Source organism: Camelus dromedarius, chromosome 17 (assembly GCF_036321535.1).
Source record: "Camelus dromedarius isolate mCamDro1 chromosome 17, mCamDro1.pat, whole genome shotgun sequence".
NCBI lineage: Eukaryota > Metazoa > Chordata > Mammalia > Artiodactyla > Camelidae > Camelus > Camelus dromedarius.
The window spans coordinates 33,133,996-33,152,029 of NC_087452.1; the positions used below are offsets into that span (position 1 = coordinate 33,133,996).

The 18,034-nt window shown below is 59.1% G+C and overlaps 3 protein-coding genes across 10 annotated transcripts; all 3 read left to right on the forward strand.

Moving 5' to 3' along the window:
* On the forward strand, window positions 1-11,599 carry LOC105087442 (hyaluronidase 1). 6 transcript variants are annotated; one of them, XM_031470377.2, is made up of 6 exons: window positions 1-139; window positions 2,229-3,211; window positions 3,728-3,811; window positions 9,170-10,093; window positions 10,450-10,539; window positions 10,651-10,778. In XM_031470377.2, exons 2-6 carry the CDS (start codon window positions 2,279-2,281, stop codon window positions 10,669-10,671), a joined length of 2,052 nt encoding a protein of 683 aa, XP_031326237.1. In that variant the 5' UTR covers window positions 1-139; window positions 2,229-2,278; the 3' UTR covers window positions 10,672-10,778. The 6 variants fall into 6 exon arrangements, with proteins under 6 accessions (XP_031326237.1, XP_010976410.2, XP_031326238.1 ...); XM_010978108.3 differs by having other exon boundaries at window positions 2-139; window positions 10,722-11,599; XM_031470374.2 differs by lacking the exon at window positions 1-139 and adding an exon at window positions 1,264-1,384 and having other exon boundaries at window positions 10,722-11,599.
* Window positions 11,387-15,646, forward strand: NAA80 (N-alpha-acetyltransferase 80, NatH catalytic subunit). The gene is made up of 3 exons (XM_010978179.3): window positions 11,387-11,413; window positions 12,012-12,191; window positions 13,958-15,646. Exons 1-3 carry the CDS (start codon window positions 11,387-11,389, stop codon window positions 14,729-14,731), a joined length of 981 nt encoding a protein of 326 aa, XP_010976481.2. The 3' UTR covers window positions 14,732-15,646.
* HYAL3 (hyaluronidase 3) lies at window positions 12,191-17,944 on the forward strand. 3 transcript variants are annotated; one of them, XM_064496522.1, is made up of 4 exons: window positions 12,191-12,596; window positions 15,661-16,571; window positions 16,786-16,875; window positions 16,992-17,944. In XM_064496522.1, exons 2-4 carry the CDS (start codon window positions 15,678-15,680, stop codon window positions 17,265-17,267), a joined length of 1,260 nt encoding a protein of 419 aa, XP_064352592.1. In that variant the 5' UTR covers window positions 12,191-12,596; window positions 15,661-15,677; the 3' UTR covers window positions 17,268-17,944. The 3 variants fall into 3 exon arrangements, with proteins under 3 accessions (XP_064352592.1, XP_064352594.1, XP_064352593.1); XM_064496524.1 differs by lacking the exon at window positions 16,786-16,875 and having other exon boundaries at window positions 17,367-17,944; XM_064496523.1 differs by lacking the exon at window positions 16,786-16,875 and having other exon boundaries at window positions 16,992-17,438.
* The last annotated feature ends 90 nt before the right edge of the window (window positions 17,945-18,034 follow it).

An 18,034-nucleotide genomic window follows, 5' to 3' on the forward strand; every position in this document is an offset into this window, starting at 1 on the left:
GTCGCCGGCGGGCTGCCCGGCGGGCAGCAGCTGGCGCGATTACCTTGGCTGGAGAGGTTTACCCAGGAAGGAGGGAGGCCGCCCACCTACTGGGCCGGCAGACTCCCACACAGGTGGGCCCGGCGCAGTCTGCACCCCGGTGAGTACATGCGCTCACAGCTGCGCTCCCTCCCGCTCCTCAGACACCAGGGTGAGAAATGGGTTGGCAGACTCAGGACACTTGGGTAGCTGAGGATCTCAGGGGAACGGATCAAGAAGAGTCGAGGATTCCTCGCCTCATTCCAGCTCCAAGCCTGCTGCCCAACGGAAGGGGCTTTAAGGGCAAAAGGACTCAGGATATCGGGTGGAGGTCCGGCGGAACTCCCCTAGCCGGGCCGGCTTTCCTAGGTCTAGCCAGGAACTTAAACAAGGGTGGCAGCTTCCTCAGAGTTGAAAGGGAGCCTTGGGGGCTCCCACTGACCTCCTCCGCCAGACTGTACAGGAGAGGACGGGAGCCCAAGGACTGACTTGTCTCAGATGCAGATCGGAGGCAGGGGGACGCCCTACAACCAGGGCCCGCTGGGCTTACTGGCCCGCCACAGGGCGGGCCAAGCCGCGACCCACAGCTCGTGTTGCCAGGACAACCACTGCCTCCGCCCAGCCTTGGAAGGGCTAACATGAGGGTGCTCGGCCCCCTCCCCGAGTCTGGAAGGGGGCGGGGCTTCCCTTCAGACCCGGGACAGAGGGAGGGAGCCCAGATCCGTGGGGGCGGGGCATTACTGTCCCGGAGGCAGGAGTTCGGCCCTGGTCACCCTCCCGCTTTCCATAAAAAGGGTGCCCTGGGCTGGAGGCTACACTCAGGGGTGCAGAGCCAGATTCGTACTGCCCTCAGCGAAGGCCTTGGAGTCCCACAGCACCTCCTTGTGGCCCGGCTGGGGAACGCCACCTCCTTTATTCCCTCCCCGACCCCGCGTCCTTTATGCTGTCCCTTTAAGTGGCTGGCCCCCCTCCGTGGAGTAGAGAGGACTATACCACCGGCCGCGGGCTTCGGGGGGTGGATTTTGGGCTGACAGGCGTTCATGAATGAGACTCCAGAAGAAAGCCCTATTCGGAGGGGTGTCACGGTCCAACATGGGTGGCCACATTCCTCGGCGGAGGACCTGAGGACCTTGGAGCCCAAAATGCGGCACCGGCGGCGCAAAAGTCGGGCACATCTTCCCGCCCTGGCCGCAAGTCCAGCGCCGGGTCCGCCTCTGCTCTGGGTTCTTAAAGAGCCCGCGGTCTAGGGGCGGAGCCAGCAGAGGCGCCGAGCCGGGGCCTTCCCTAGTCGAGTGGCCGGAGCGGGCCAGGCTGGGGCGGGGATGGCGGTGGTCATGGTGCAGGTCCCGGCGGCGTCCCGCGCGAGGTGAGGGAGGGCAGTGATAGCCTTGCGGCTCTCTCTTCGCAGGTTCGGTTCTGAGACCCCAGGGATGCGCCTAAGGAGGCGACCCAGGGGCCCCACCCCCACACAGCCGGGTTCAGGCCCCACGTGCGGGGCGGGGGCGGGGTCCCGCACAAAGACCAGGTGGAGTGGGCTTTCCCCCGGACCCCTCTGGCGGGCGGGTGCGTGCGTGCCTGGTGGCTGTGGAAGGAAAGGCCGGTCTGCCGGCGCCACCGTGGGAGATCCGCCGCTCCTTTGTCCCGGCAGGGCCTCCACCAAGCTTGGGAGAATGCGCTGAGACAAAGTCCAGTAGCCTCACTCTTCTGCTGGGCGGGTGTTAAAAAAGATACCAGCTCTGGGGCTGTGTTCCAGCTTCTCAACTGCTGCATGAGCTGTGCCCTGCCTTACCCAAATGCTATGGTTTCTCAGGACCAAGAGTTCTTAACAGGTTACAGAGTGGGCCTTGGTTTAGGGGCTCTCAGAAACCATGTCTGGGGTGGTAAGCAGCCATGTGTGAGTCTCTGAGCAGTGAGTCCATAGCTCAATTCTTCCAGTTCTCAGAGGGCTCACAGACCTAACAGAAGTTCCTGCCCAGCCTTAGGCCACCTGCTTCAGAAAGGAGCCCTGTGCTCCTGGCAGTGAGTTCCCAGGGTCTTGCCTTCCCTTCAGTGGCCTGTGGTCTCTCAGTCCTGTTCTAGCCAGTGACAGCGTTTGAACAACCTTGGGCACAGTGCCCTACACGGTATGGGCTTAGGGTGTGTGGATGGGTTTGGAGTGGGCACCTCCAGGATTCTCTAGCCTAACTTGATCTCTCCCACCCTTCCCACAGTTCCTGAGCTGGTGCCAGGCAGGTGACACTGTCTTCCTGCAGCCCCCAGTATGTGGGCAGGCCTTGGCCCCGCTGTCACACTGGCCCTGGTGGTGGTGGTGGTGGCATGGGCCACGGAGCTCAAGCCCACAGCACCGCCCATCTTTACAGGCCGGCCCTTTGTGGTAGCATGGGATGTGCCCACACAAGACTGTGGCCCACGCCACAAGGTGCCACTGGACCCAAAGGACATGAAGGCCTTTGATGTGCAAGCTTCACCTAACGAGGGTTTCGTGAACCAGAACATCACTATCTTCTACCATGACCGGCTGGGCATGTATCCACATTTCGATTCGATGGGGAGATCTGTGCATGGCGGTGTGCCACAGAACGGCAGCCTCTGGGTACACCTGAAGATGCTAAAGGGACATGTGGAACACTACATTCGTACACAGGAGCCTGCAGGGCTGGCAGTCATCGACTGGGAGGACTGGCGGCCAGTGTGGGTGCGCAACTGGCGGGACAAGGATGTGTACCGCCAATTATCACGCCAGTTGGTGGCCAGTCGCCACCCCGACTGGCCACCAGACCGCGTAATCAAGCAGGCACAATATGAGTTTGAGTTCGCTGCACGGCAGTTCATGCTGGAAACACTGCGATTTGTCAAGGCATTTCGGCCTCGGCACCTATGGGGCTTCTACCTCTTCCCCGACTGTTATAACCACGATTATGTGAAGAACGAGAAAACCTATACAGGCCGTTGCCCTGATGTTGAGGTCTCTCGAAACGACCAGCTGGCCTGGCTGTGGGCCGAGAGCACGGCCCTCTTCCCCTCTGTCTACCTGGAAGAGAAACTCGCTTCCTCCACTCATGGCCGCAACTTTGTCAGCTTCCGTGTTCAGGAGGCCCTTCGCGTGGCTCACACCCACCACAGCAGCCATGCGCTCCCAGTCTATGTCTTCACACGGCCCACCTATAGCCACGGACTCACAGGGCTTAGCGAGGTATGTGCCTCCCAGGGCCTTGCCTTCTTCCTAGGGAAACGACTGCAAATTCAAGGTACCAGGGGGCCTCCCCGCTCCCTCTGGTCTACCAGCTACTCTGCATCCCCCCACCTCATTCTCTCTCTAATCTGGTGAAAGGGTGGCATTGTTACCTCCATTTTGCAGATAAGAAAATTGAGGCCCAGAGATGCTGAGAAATTCACCCAGAGCTTCCCAGCAAATCCAGGGCAGAGCAGGGACTTGGGCCTAGCATTCTGACTTTGGACTGCATCCTGAGAGATACATACTAGGCTCAAGCTGCCCCTTGACGTGGGAATCGGAGGCCTAAAGTGGGGATGGGACTGGCTCAAACGTTTAAGGAGAAAGTGAAACTCCTTCTGCCTAGGGGTGATATGGGGAGGACAGGATTGGGGGTGGTCAGCAAGTCGAAACAGGCTAAGGCCTGCCCACCCTTCTGTCTGTTCTTCTCACCCTGTGGTTTCAGTCTTCCCCAGTGACCCTCTCCTTCTCACACAGATGGATCTCATCTCCACCATTGGCGAGAGTGCAGCCTTGGGTGCAGCTGGCGTCATCCTCTGGGGTGATGCGAGGTACACCATGGTAAGTAAGACCCACCCAGCCTACTGGAGCCAAGTGTGCAGGGACAGGCAGAGAGTTTGGGCTTTGGGCTGCAAGTCTCAAAGTGGCCCCCTTGTCTGTCTCTCACCTAAGGCAGCCCCAGTCCCAACAGAGAAGAGCCACCTCTCCTGCTCCCTGGAAAGGGGACTTGTTGTCCCGAACAGCTATGGAGTTCCACCTTGCCCCCCTGCCCTGCTGGGTTCCAGCCCCTACCCCCACCCCCTGCTTAGAAGGAACAGGGACAGTGAGGGCTCAGGCTTGTGTGTGCACATGCGTGCACTGTTAAAAGAAGATAGTCACCACAGTGTGGACGCAGAGTTTCTATCTGGGCCTGTGAGCTGAGGCAGCTGACCTTGATCCCTGGCCTCTGCCCCCAGGAAACCTGCCAGCACCTCAAGGATTACCTGACACAGCTGCTGGTTCCCTACGTCGTCAATGTGTCCTGGGCCGCCCAGTATTGCAGCTGGGCCCAGTGCCATGGCCACGGGCGCTGTGTGCGCCGCGACCCCAGCGCTAATACCTTCCTGCACCTCAGTGCCAGCAGCTTCCGCCTAGTGCCTAGCCACGACCCTGATGAGCCCCAGCTTCGACCAGAGGGGGAGCTCAGTCGGGCCGACCGCAACTACCTGCAGACGCACTTTCGCTGCCAGTGCTACTTAGGCTGGGGTGGCGAGCAATGCCAGTGGGACCGTAGGCGGGCAGCTGGGGGTGCCAGTGTGGCCTGGGCTGGGTCCCACCTCACTGGCCTGCTGGCTGTGTCAGCCCTGGCCCTCACCTGGACTTTGTAAGGGTCTCTCACCCGGCTGTCAGCCAAGCTGGCCTCTGCCACAGGGGCTGTGCCAGGCATGTAGAAGCCTGCAAGGGGTGGACAGACTGGAGTCTGGAGGGGCAGAGCCCCTGGGATGCCCAGTAGGGTGTCCATGCCAGCTCCTACCCCCTGTTCTAAGGGGGAGGGGCAGTCCCCTGGGAGGCCCCTTCCTCCTGGCCGTAGGGGAAGAGGGGCACAGCTGGGCCGGGGAGGACCTGACCCTTCTCCCCTGTCCCTGGGTAGTTTATTATTATTATTTTGGGGTCTCTTTTGTAAATTAAATATAAGACAACTGCTTCTGTGCTTGGATCGTCTGCACCTGGACCAGGGCATGTACGAGAGATTTCAGGCTCTTCCGTATAAGGTTTGAAGTCAGTTCTGTCACTGTGAGACTCCTCAGCTGCGGACTTCTCATCTGTAAAATGCGTTCACTGGGACCTGGGGGCCCAGAGCTGCCCACTCTAGCTATCCCACTAGGACAGGGACCACTGGGAGTAGAGGGACTCACATTCCACCTCCAACACCGAGGACCTTGCTTTCTCCATATTAATTGGATGGCAGTTAGGTCCAACCTTCTGTTGAACCTATGAACGGGGCTCATTGTGCTGCTTCTCCTTGCCCCTGTACCCTGAGCTGGGCCAGTGCCGTTCGCCTCGCCTTGCCCACCCAAGGAGAAAGTGGAAAGCGGATGTTTGATCTTCCCTGGCTGGGCAGGTAGCCAGACCACCCCTCCGTGCTGTTTTCACAGGCAAGGATATCTCCACCCACCCTTACCCCCCCCAACCCCTGCTCCTAAGGACCATGGATTCCAGCCACACGTACCTCTCCCTGTCTGGGTCAGAGAGAGGCAAGCAAGGCATTGGGATCTGAATCCTGAGGTCCAGTCCCTGTCCCACCATAGAGATGCATGATGGAGGGATGGGGAGGCATCCTCAATGATCAGTTCTGTCCTGGCCATGGGAGAGCACGGCTTTTCCCCAGCTGTCCCAGGGGAGAGAAGTTGGAGCTGGAGCAGTCAGACTAGCTCTGACCTGCTTCACTCCCTCTGTTTCTTAAGCAAGTTACCCCTTCAGCCATCAAACCTATACCTGGGGTCCTGTTGTCCATACCAGTGATGACTCAGCCCCCACACTCGGGAAACACCTGCTCTGGGGAGACAGACTCAAGAGGCAGCCAGCAGTGAGGAGGGCACCCCAGCCACAAGGACTTAAGGGAAGTGTCCTTGAGGAAATGCTTTCTACATTGAGTTTTAAAAGGTGAGGAGGAAACTCAGTGCTAGGAACAAAGTATGGGTAAAGGCTGGGGAAGTTCAGAACACTGATGGGGACACAGAGTTTGAGGCTGGGGTGTGACTGGGAGCCTGCTGCAGGCAGAGGCAGGAGGGGCAGCCCTGGAACAGCCCCAAGCCTAATTGTGTCTGATGGCAGTGACTGTCTCACCTGTTCGGTGAACACACTGAGCACACACACATGCCAGGGCTGGGCTGGGTCCCAGGGAGGCAGTCATGAACCACACCAACAAAGACCCCATCCTCAGGGGGATGACAGTGTAAAGGGAGATGCTGGATAGTGGAGAGCGCTTCCCAGAGAAGCATGCAGGTGAGGGAATGGTGTGATTAGAGCCTGGAGAAGCAATCCCCACCAAATGGATCTCAATTCAGGTTGTAAAGCAATCCTCCATCCCCCTGTCTGCTGATGGCAGAGAATGGAGAGAGCAGGGCTGGGTGGAAGCCCTGGGAGGGCGATGGCAGAGCACATGGTGGAGGAGGATGCCGAGGTGGGAGGGTTCCCAGCTGCTTGTGGCTGAGTTGGAGAGAGGTCTGCTGGAGAAGAGTGAGATTCAGGGGTTGGTCAATAAGGCCGCAAGGTGATAGAGTCAGTAGAGGGAGGGCAAGGAAGGGGGAGCTGTGACCTGTCTCCCCCACACCTGTGACTTCCCTACCTGTGACCCCCACACACAGCTGTGACCTTACCTGCTTAGCTGTGACCCCCTACATACCTGTAACCCCCTATATGCAAAGCTGATTCCCCTACTTGTGTGACCCTACACAGCTCTTACCTTTCCCAAACCTCTGTGACCTCTACACTGCTTGTGACCTGTACCTACCCTCCCATGACCCTCCGTACAAACCTGTGACCACCTCACATCACTTCCCCAGGAGGACCTGGAAGACAGCCTTGGGAAAAGTACAACTGGGGAACAGAGCAGCAGGAACAGCTGTCCTATGGGTGGGGTGATGGGGAGTGAGGTGACTCAGGGGCCTGAGGTAACACAACCCGAGAGAGCAGGCATTGCTGCACCGGGAAGCTGGACTGACCTCCCATCTCCACCACACACACACACACACACACACTCACTCACTCACTCACTCACTACTGGAACCAATCCGACCAGTCCAGCTCCGCAGGAGCAGGCCTGTGGCAGGGCCCTGGGTGGAGGATGGCTTCAAGCCCCAGAGCTGCTTCTGCTATTCCACCATCATCGCTTCTCCATGGGGCTGAGTTGAGCTAGAGAATGCTGGCCTGCTGGTTGGCCCGGTTGTGCCAATTGCAGCCCTAGGTCTCTGGGAGTCACCTCAGAGTTACCCCAGTTTTGGGAGGTAGCATGGAGCCTTGGGGAGGGGGTCGGGGCTACCTCATGTTCTCCTGTCCCCTCAGCCCCTGGAGTTCTGCCAGGCTCTGTAACATTAATGGTCATCATTCTGGGACCCTGCTTTCTGAACAAGAGCCGTAGCTACCACCTCTGTGGCTAGATCCCATGTTTGGGTCGTGGCTGATGTGCCCACAGCCCCTAGTACCCTGGGCCCTCCTCCCCGTTAGCCCTGCCAGCTTCATTCTAGCGAGCCTGGATGGACCAATCCAGATGATAGCCAACTGGGTCACTGCTCCAGTGACCACTGTGCCAGAGAGCCAAGACCTCAGATTCAGACTGAGCTGTAGATCCCAGCCGTGCTTTCACCTGGGCCTGGGACATGAGGTTTCCTTCACCCCACCCTGGCAGGCAAGCCTGGGCCTGGGCACTTAGCAGGTCTGTTACTAGCTTCTGAATCAGCAAGCAAGCAAGTGAAATCACAAAGGGATGAACAAACATGCCATCACTGATATGCCTGTGCTCATACCATGATCACACAAACACAGGATTTCATGCTCGTAAGACAACAGGGTTCCATTCTCACATACACAAACACTCTACTGGAGTTTGTGGGGAAGCCCCGATGTCCAGTAACTGGGGCTTCACCAAGACATGGTCCCTGACCCAGCACGTATACAAATGGGGAAATGCAGCCCTGACTTCAGGAACACAGTGCTTTTCAGACACAGGTCCCTAGAGCAGGGATGACTTACCCACTGGGCACAGTAGGCACAGGGCCACAGTATTTAGATGGGCCCCAAAATATTTTAATTTAATCTTTTTTGATTATAAGAGAAGTTTATAATAATGACTATATAATAATGAACTCAGTCTGGATTATACCTACCAATATAGTTGTAAAATATATTCTAAAATATTTTTTGGATGAAGGGGCCAACAAAGGCAAACATGCCTAAGGTCCATAGACGTCCTAACACAGCCATGCAGGGAAGTACACTCCCTGGCTGTACCATCCTGAGGCACCTAGACTCCAGTATCACAGACAGGCCTGCCCCGTTAAATCTGCCACCCAGACAGCCTCCCTGCACTGCCTCCCCCCAGCCATGCCAAATAAAGCCACAAAGTCCAGCTCCAGCTGACAGAGTGGGAGGGGCCACTTCCGGCCCAGCCCCACGTCCTAGGGAGGGCACTTTGCTAGGAGTGCAGACATGGCTGGGCTGTCTGGCCCAGCCCTCCAACCCAGGGCCCACCCCCTCAGCCCGCCCCCAGACTGGGTGGAGTGACCCCTACAAAAGCTCAGAGTTTCCAGCAGCAGCTTCTTCCTCCAAGAGTCCTGGTGCAGCTGGAGCCAGAGTTAAGGAACAGAATCTTGCTGAGCTGGGCCTTGGCCCGCACCACCCTGGGGTCAGGAAGTTTGGAGAATGAGGCCCTTCAGCCCTGAGGTCAGCAGGGACAAGTGGGCAGACTGGCGGGCGTACAGGAGGGCTGGGCTGACCTTTCCTTGGTCACTGAGCATCCCCTCCTCCAGTGGCTGGCCAGGATTCCTGGGGGAAGAGACAGGAAAGACTCCCTGGCCCCTGCCCCCACCAGTTGGTCAGCCTGGGGGCTGAGGGCCTGGCTCTCAGCTGGTCTTCTCAAAACAGATGCCATGGCTTCTGTGGCCCTCGGGAAAGAGGGGGTGGGCGAATTGAGGCCAAGGGGAGGCCTGTGGGAGACAAGGGGCAGAGGTCCAGCCCAAGAGGCAATGTGGATGTGCCGTCTAGTGGCCATGTTCCCCTCAATGCCTCTCCTTTACCCTCTGACCTCCCTGAGCCCTGCAGGTCAATATTTACCTGAAGTCAGAACAGGGGTGGATTAATGAGCAAGGGGCTTGGCCTGCCTGCCCTCAGTAGGGGTCAGAGAGTTCTAGGCCCGCTCTCAGCTCTACCTCCCTTGGCCAGGTTTCCCTAGACCTGCCCTGGGCCATGGCAGCCCACCTGCTTCCCATCTGCACCCTCTTCCTGAACTTGCTCAGCATGGCTCAAGGCTCCAGGGGCCCTGTGGTACCCAACCGGCCCTTCACCACCGTCTGGAACGCAAACACCCAATGGTGTCTGGAGAAACACGGCGTGGACGTGGATGTCAGTGTCTTTGATGTGGTGGCCAACCCGGGGCAGGACTTTCGCGGCCCTAACATGACCATTTTCTACAGCTCCCAGCTGGGTACCTATCCTTACTACACGTCTGCTGGGGAACCCGTGTTTGGTGGCCTGCCTCAGAATGCCAGCCTGGATGCCCACCTGGTCCGCACATTCCAGGACATCCTGGCCGCCATGCCTGCATCTGACTTCTCAGGGCTGGCGGTCATTGACTGGGAGGCATGGCGCCCACGCTGGGCCTTCAACTGGGACACCAAGGAAATTTATCGGCAGCGCTCACGGGCTCTGGTACAGAGGCAGCACCCCTACTGGCCAGCTCCTTTGGTGGAGGCAGCAGCTCAGGACCAGTTCCAGGGGGCTGCGCAGGCCTGGATGGCAGGCACCCTCAAGCTGGGGCAAGCACTGCGGCCTCATGGCCTGTGGGGCTACTATGGCTTCCCTGACTGCTATAACTATGACTTTTTAAACCCCAACTACACAGGCCAGTGCCCACCAAGTATCCGTGCCCAGAATGACCAGCTGGGGTGGCTGTGGAGCCAGAGCCGTGCCCTCTACCCCAGCATCTACATACCTGCGGCCATGGAGGGCACAAGGAAGGCACAGATGTATGTGCGGCACCGAGTGAGTGAGGCATTCCGTGTGGCTGTGGGTGCTGGGGACCCTAGTCTGCCGGTGCTGCCCTACGTCCAGATCTTCTACGACATGACTAACCACTTTCTGCCCCTGGTAAGTCTCCTGTGACCCTGCCCATGTCATAGCCTACCTTGTCTGGCATTAGTCCAACAACTGAGGCCACACAGCCCTGGGGCACTTTAGCCTTAGGGCACCTTCATCAATTCCCTCTCACAGTCTTTGAGCACCTGCTGTGTGCCAAGATCTGCTCGGCACAGACTCAGCATTCATCAGAGTCCCTGCCTGCAGGGCACTCACAGGCTAGAGTCAGGGCAAGCCTGCCTCTGGCCACTAGGGTTAGAGCAGCCCCAGGTGGGGGTTATGAATGATTTGTCCTATCCAATAGTGTCATGTCAGTCTGCTGTGGGGAGGGAGGGAGGCCCCACAGAGCTATGCTGTCCTTTCTCCAGGAGGAGCTGGAGCACAGTCTGGGGGAGAGCGCAGCCCAGGGGGCGGCAGGAGTGGTGCTCTGGGTGAGCTGGGAGAACACGAGAACCAAGGTGAGCTCAGGCCCAGGATGGGAGTGAGGGTGGGGGCAGGGGTGGGGCTGCCAGGCTGACCGGGGAGATGCTGGCCCACCGTTTACCCTTGCAGTCCTGGCTGATTCGCAGGTGAATGCCTCGATGCCCTAGCTGGGCCCATGCCTGGCCGTGATGTCCCTGACACATCCCTTCCCACCTAGGAGTCATGCCAGGCCATCAAGGAGTATGTTGACACGACGCTGGGGCCTTTCATCCTGAATGTGACCAGCGGGGCGCTTCTGTGCAGTCAAGCCCTGTGCTCTGGCCATGGCCGCTGTGCCCGGCGCCTCAGCCACCCTGAGGCCCTCCTCAACTTCAACCCCACCAGTTTCTCCATCAAGCCCATGCCTGGTGGTGGACAGCTGACCCTACGAGGTGCCCTCTTACTGGAGGATTGGGGGCAGATGGCTGAGAAATTCAAATGTCGCTGCTACCGTGGGTGGAGAGGAACATGGTGTGAGCAGCAGGGCATGTGGTGATTGGCACATGCACACCTTGAGTACCTAGTGCACTCTGGGACTGGCTGTGGCTCTCTCAAGTACAGGCAGTCACACATATCATGGTCACAGTCAGAAGTACACTCAGCCAGTCATGAGCCTATGCCAGCACATGCACACGTGCTTACAGACCAGGATAGTTGCATAAGGAGTTAGAGCCTTGGAAACCCACCCAGCATGGTCAAAAATATTTCTTCCAGAGACACTGAGCAAGTCTTTAAACTTAAGCCATCGTAAGAACTGACATTCATTGGACGTCTACTCTTTCCAAGTCCTGTGCTAAGCCTTTTAAGTAGGCTAACTTAATTGTGCAATCCTAACACGACGTTATGAGGAAACAGGCACACACAGGGAGGGTAAGCACTTTGCCCAAGGTTGCACAGCCAGAAAATGAAGGCGCTGAGATTCAAACCAGGCTGCCTGGCTATAGAGGCAGAACCCTTTGGCCCCTATTGTGTGTTGATGGTAAACAGCCCTGCGCAACCTGAATCCGCTCAGAAGTATCAGCCTTGCAAATAAAGCTGACATGACTCTTGCTTCAAGAGCTGTTTATGGAGCGCGTAATACGTGCAGGCGCTGGGATCCAGAAGGCACAAGAAAAGTTCTCTCACTCAGAGCTGATGTCTGTCCGAGGCTACTTCCCAGGGTGGGGCCCAGATTCCAGGAGGAAGTTCCACCTGACCAGTCGCACCCTGGACTGGGGCAGAAGCCCCACGTGAGCTGAGACAAAGCGGAGCAGAGGCGAGACCTATCTGAGCCTGGGGCGGGGCAGGGCGGGGCAGGGCGGGGCGAGGCGAGACAGAAGCCCAGCCAACCCGAGACAGAGCCCGCGCTCAGTCGGAACTCACTGGGCCTCGATAAGCAAGGACAGGCGGGGCAGAGGTGGAGCCAGGGCAGAGGCCCGATCTGCGTTGGGGTAGTGTCATGACACTCACGGCCGGGGGCGGGGCCTAGGCGGCGGCCGCGCAACCCGGGAGACGCCGGAAGTGGTGCGCCGCGGGCCGTGACGGCTGCAGTGCGACCGCCGCACCGCTAGGGGCCAGCGCGGGCACCCGGAGGAGTCCGAGACAGAGAGCGAGATACCGATTCGTGCGGATCGTGGACGCGGAGCATCCCGGAGTACGGCGTCAGCATGTCAGTAGTGCCCCCTCCCCACGCTCGGCGTGTTCGTCTTCATTGTCTCCCGCTCTTCGCGTCTGCCATGCGTACTGTCCTCAAGTGACTCTGCCGCCCTGCATGCCCTCTTTGCGTCTATCTTTCCCTCCCAGAGCATGCCGAGCCACACCCACCCAAAGTCAGGCTCCCGAAGCTTCCACCCCCAAACTCCACGGTTTGTCACACACTGGGAAGAAGGGGGAAACCGAGGCAGGAGAGACTGCCCAGTCTGAGGACCCGGGAGCCCCGCCCGCAGTGGGTGGGGTCGGCACAGAATGGGTTAAGCTCGCGGGGGAAGTTTGGGGCTCCAGGCCCAGGGGCGGATCTTGGGGCTTCCTCCCTCCTGGTCCAGGGGTGCAACTGCTGTGGAGGTGGCTGATGCAGGTGAGGAACTTACAGCCCTCTGAGTGGGACGTGGTGTGAGGGGAGGGGGCTGCCTGTTACTGACCAGTGTGGAACTGGCCTCAAGCTCAGGGAGCCTTCCTGGGGAGGAGGTAAAGGGGAGCCAGGGCATCCCCTCTGGAGCAGGTGAGTAGAAGGGTAGGGCCCAGCGGCCACCTGCCACTAGAATACCCCCAGCATAGACCCTCCTGCCAGCAGAGCCTCGGGTAGGATGGGCAGGCATTGGAGTTTGGAGGCAAGGGGTCTGAGCCCCCAGCCTGGTGGCCGTTGGACACCCCTGTGGATGTAGGAAGGAAGCTGTGGTTCTTATCTATGGTGGCTACGAAACTCAGGCCAGTGGGGAACCAGGTCTGTAGGAGCCACATTGCTATGTGCGCCTGGCCCGTTGCTACAGCTGCTGGGACCCTTTCTGAGGGGACAGGTGGGTCCTTGCCCAGTTAAAGTGCCCTGAACTGGGCAGTTTGGGGGAGGGGGCCATGAACTCTGTGTCCCAGGCAGGGAAGGCAATCCAGGCAGGGGAAAATTGAGCCTGATGGGTGGGTGAATGTTGTCCCAGGATCTGTTAGGTAGTAGGCACGACCCAGGTGGTCAAAAAGGCTGCGACCTGGAGTAGAGAGAGAAGGGTGGGACAGCAGAGTTCCTGGGGGTAGCTGTGTTTCCTCCAAAGGGAATGCAGGGGGTTAAGCAGGGGGTTGTGGTGTCTAGTTTGCATCTTCTGTCCACTGGCCAGCCAGTTGCCATGGTATAGGGCTGGATCCACTGTCCTGGGGAGGACAAAGCTGTAGCCAGGGCAGGCTGAGGCCAGGACTCTTTTGAGTTCTGCCCCAGCCTTTAGCCCTCAGTCTCTGTCCAGTGTAAGGCAGGGCATCCTGGACCCATCCCCTCTGCTCTCCACCTGAGTCAGCTCCCCCAGGTATAGGGGATGGGATCCTCCAGGTCATCGGTGCTGTCAAATGAATATGGGGGCAGGGTGCAGCCCACCAGTATGAGGATGTGTGGCCCTCCCTAGCACTCTGTCAGCCACTCTTTGCCCCAACCCCATCCTCCCTTCTGGCACAGCCCAGCATGGCTGTTGTCCACAGGATGCTCTCTTGTGGTCTGAGGCGATAACACTGCCTGGAGACTGTGGCGTAACCCCTTGCCTGGGACTGAGCTACCTGCAACCCAGCAGGAGATAACCTTGGTTCCTAGCCTGACTCAGCTGAACCTGGATCCTCCATGTAGGCAAGAGCTGACTCAGCCCTGGCCCAGCCAAGCTGACCCCTACCCTAGACCCTACATACCAGGTGGAGCTGATCCTGAGTACCAGCCCACCCCAACTAACTCTGGGTCCTGCATGCCAGCCAGAGGTGACCCTGAGATCCAACCTGGCCAAGCTGACGCTGGATCCTGCACGCCAGCCAGAGGAGACCCCAGCCCCCAACCTGGCTGAGCTGACCCTGGAGCCTGTGCATTGCCGACCTGAGCTCCTGGATGCCTGTGCCGACCTCATCAATGAGCAGTGGCCCCGCAGCCGCGCCTCCCGCCTGCACTCCCTGGGCCAGTCCTCAGACGCCTTCCCCCTCTGCTTGATGCTGCTGAGCCCCTGTCCCACGCCCGAGGCAGCCCCCATTGTGGTGGGCCATGCCCGCCTGTCACGGGTGCTGGACCGGCCCCAGAGCCTCCTAGTGGAGACAGTGGTGGTGGCCCGGGCCCTGAGGGGCCGTGGCTTTGGCCGCCGCCTCATGGAGGGCCTGGAGGCCTTTGCTCACGCCCGGGGCTTCCGCCGGCTACACCTCACCACCCACGACCAGCTACACTTTTATGCCCACCTGGGCTACCAGCTGGGTGAGCCTGTGCAGGGCCTGGTCTTCACCAGCCGGCGGCTGCCCACCACCCTGCTCAATGCCTTCCCCAGGGTTCCCTTTCCCCGGCCACCTGTCAAGGCCCCTAGCCTGACTGCCCAAGCTGCCCTAAGAGCCCCAAAGGAGCCATCATTGCCACCACCCCCTCCCCTGCCTGAGCCCTTGACCGCCTTACCCCGACCTCCAGCAGGGCCCCCTCCACAAAGCCTGCTGGAAACACAATACCACGACCTGAGAGGATGCCCTGTATTCTGGATGGAAAAAGACATCTGAGGACTACCCAGTGCAAGACACTGTCTTTCCGGGTCAGTTGACTGCCCAGGACAGTACCAGCCTCAGCCCACTGGCCATCCTCAGCTTCTAGGCCCTGGGGGCAGCTTTAGCCTGGGCACATTTCCCAAGTGCCAGTGGGGCCAGGAGATGGCTCCATGGCTGTAGCTCAGAGCTCTCAGTGTGGCTGAATAAAGGCTTCTCTTGGGTGTGGCTGTGACAGTGTATTTGTTGACCCTCACCCCCACTTCCCAGCCTTGTCTTAGGTCCCCTATGCCTGCAGGAGCCCCCAGATCCACCTTGGCCTTAGGGCCATGGATGGAGGGACATTTACCCTTTGCTCCCCTCACTCTACCAGGCCCAGGGGACAGGGTTTCTGTTTCCTTCCACATTCACTCACTCATCATTATTTACTGAGCACCTGCTGTGTGTCAGGCCCTGGATTGGGCACAGGCAGTGGGGAACTGGACAGACAGGCTCTGGACCCAAGGGACAGGGCAGGCATACAGTGGCAGGATCCATGCTGAGTCAGTCGGAGCTCAAGTGCCCTCATTCCACTTGGAGATCAGACCTAGGTGATGGCACAGCAGAGATCTGAGTGCTGAGTAGGGATTAAGCCAGGCAGGGTAGGAGCTGAGTGTTCTTGGGGCAGGAAACAAGATGGGCAGAGGAAAGAGGGGACTTGTGAGAGCTGTGGATGGGGGAGATGTCAGAGGGCACAGTGTTGTCATGACAGAAATGGACAACATGGAAGGGTACCTGCCCAGGCCATCTTGAGCTGTGAGAAGCCCATGTGACCCCCTTGGGAACCATGCTCTTCCCACCTTCCTTCCTTGTGGGGAGGAGCTGGAGAAATCTTCCCACTTTCTCTGTTGAGCAGAAGGTATGGCCATGGCCATGGACTCTAAACTCACACTCCCTTTCTCCTGCAGGTTTCCATCCCTGGGGCATGACCATGCAGCTAGGCCCGGCCCTGGTGCTAGGGGTGGCCCTGTGCTTGGGGTGTGGCCAGCCCCAGCTGCAGGCCCCTGAACACCCCTTCTTGGTGCTGTGGAATGTACCCTCAGCACGCTGTAAGGCCCGCTTTGGTGTGCACCTGCCACTGGAGGCCCTGGGCATCACAGCCAACCGTGGTCAGCATTTCCATGGCCAGAATATCACCATCTTCTACAAGAATCAACTTGGCCTCTATCCCTACCTTGGGCCCAGGGGCACAGCTCACAATGGGGGCATCCCCCAGGCTGTGCCCCTTGACCGCCACCTGGCACAGGCTGCCAATCAGATCCGCCACAGCCTGCTACCCGGCTTCGCTGGCCTGGCAGTGCTGGACTGGGAGGAATGGTGTCCACTCTGGGCCGGGAACTGGGGCCGCCGCCACGCCTATCAGGCAGTCTCCTGGGCTTGGGCACAGCAGGTATTCCCCAACCTGGACCCCCAGGAGCAGCTCTACAAAGCCCGTACTGGCTTTGAACAGGCAGCCCGTGCACTGATGGAGGACACGTTGCGGCTAGGCCGAGCACTGCAGCCTCACGGGCTCTGGGGCTTCTATCGCTACCCAGCCTGTGGCAATGGCTGGCGCGGTCGGGCTTCCAATTACACAGGCCACTGCCATGCAGCTGCCCTGGCCCGCAACACCCAACTCTATTGGCTCTGGGCTGCCTCCAGCGCCCTCTTCCCCAGCATCTACCTACCACCCAGGCTACCACCTGCCCATCACCAGGCATTTGTCCGATACCGCCTGGAGGAGGCTTTCCGTGTGGCCTTCACTGGGCACCTACATCCCCTGCCTGTCCTGGCCTACGCCCGCCTCACACACCGGAGGTCTGGGAGGTTCCTGTCCCAGGTGAGTGAAAGCTGAAGTCTAGGGGTCTGAGTGGGGAAGCATGACATTCTCTGAGTGAAGGGCCTGGAAGCCACTCAGAGGCTCAAGGTCAAGGGGCCCTGCTCTAGAGGTGGAACCAGATCATGGTAGTGAGCCACGGAAGTTCTGGAAGTTGGATGTAGGCCCAGGTGGATCTAGCCAGCCCAGCCCTGGCTTAGCAGCTCTTTGTCTCCAGGGTGAACTCATGCAGACCATTGGTGTGAGCGCTGCACTGGGGGCAGCCGGCGTGGTGCTCTGGGGGGACCTGAGTTTCTCCAGCTCTGAGGTGATCATTGCCCCCTCCAGCCTGCCACACATTCCATGCTGGGGTCCCAGAGTTGGGGAAAGACTATGTCAGGGCCATGGAGCAGGAGCATTGATACATCCCTCCCCTCTCCTCAGGAGGAGTGCTGGCATCTCCATGACTACCTAGTGGGCACCCTGGGCCCCTATGTGGTCAACGTGACCAGGGCAGCCATGGTCTGCAGTCACCAGCGGTGCCATGGCCATGGCCGTTGTGCCTGGCAAGACCCAGGACAGCTGGAAGCCTTTCTGCACCTGCAGCCAGATGGCAGCCCTGGAGCTTGGGAGTCCTTCAGCTGCCGCTGTTACTGGGGCTGGGCTGGCCCTACCTGCCAGGAGCCCAGGCCTGACCTTGGGCCTGAAGAAGCAACATAAAGCCAGGGGTCACCTGCCCCTGACCTCCTTGTCCCTGCTGCCATTTTTCCAGTCCTGGGGTGGTGGCTCTGTCACACTCTTGTTCTATTTTGCTTACAGTCAATTCTCCTGTGCACATATCCCACTTCCCATGGGATCCCTGGGGAGTGGAAGAGGCCAGAAGAAACGCACCAGTTTAAAACCAGAGGCCCTCTGAGATCACCTGATCCCTCCTGACAAGGAAGCAGCCCCAGGAAGTCAGTGTTCCAGAAGTTTAGGGCTGCCAGCCCAGGGATCTATTCTACATCTCACTGAGAACATGGAGAGATCACAGGAAACCCTCCACGGGCAGGAGGGTGGGGAGGCTAGAGGGGAGGGGAGTGGAGTGGGGTGGGCCAGGGAGATCTTGGCTAAGATCTGTAAGTGCTAAGCTGTTGTCTGTACTGTTTTCATCATAAAGTTACTTCTTTCACTGCCTAAGGTTGAGCTGTTCCCCGATTCTACTGAAACCCACCCTCCCCTCGTCATTGCTAGCATCCCGCTGCAAGAGCCCAGAGATGCCGGTCCTGCGTGGTGGGCAGCTCCAAGGGGACAGCTTCAGAGTTAACCACTACACGTGTTGGGGGCCGCAGGGCATTGTGGGTGCATAGTTCAGCTAAAGCGGCGTGGGCTTATAGGTCCCGGGAGTAGACTACAATTCCCGAGGTGCTCTGCGCCCAGCCGGCCGGCGGTAATCTCGGCGCGCAACACTTTGGGAATGGTAGTTTCGGCAATGCGAAGGCGGGTCT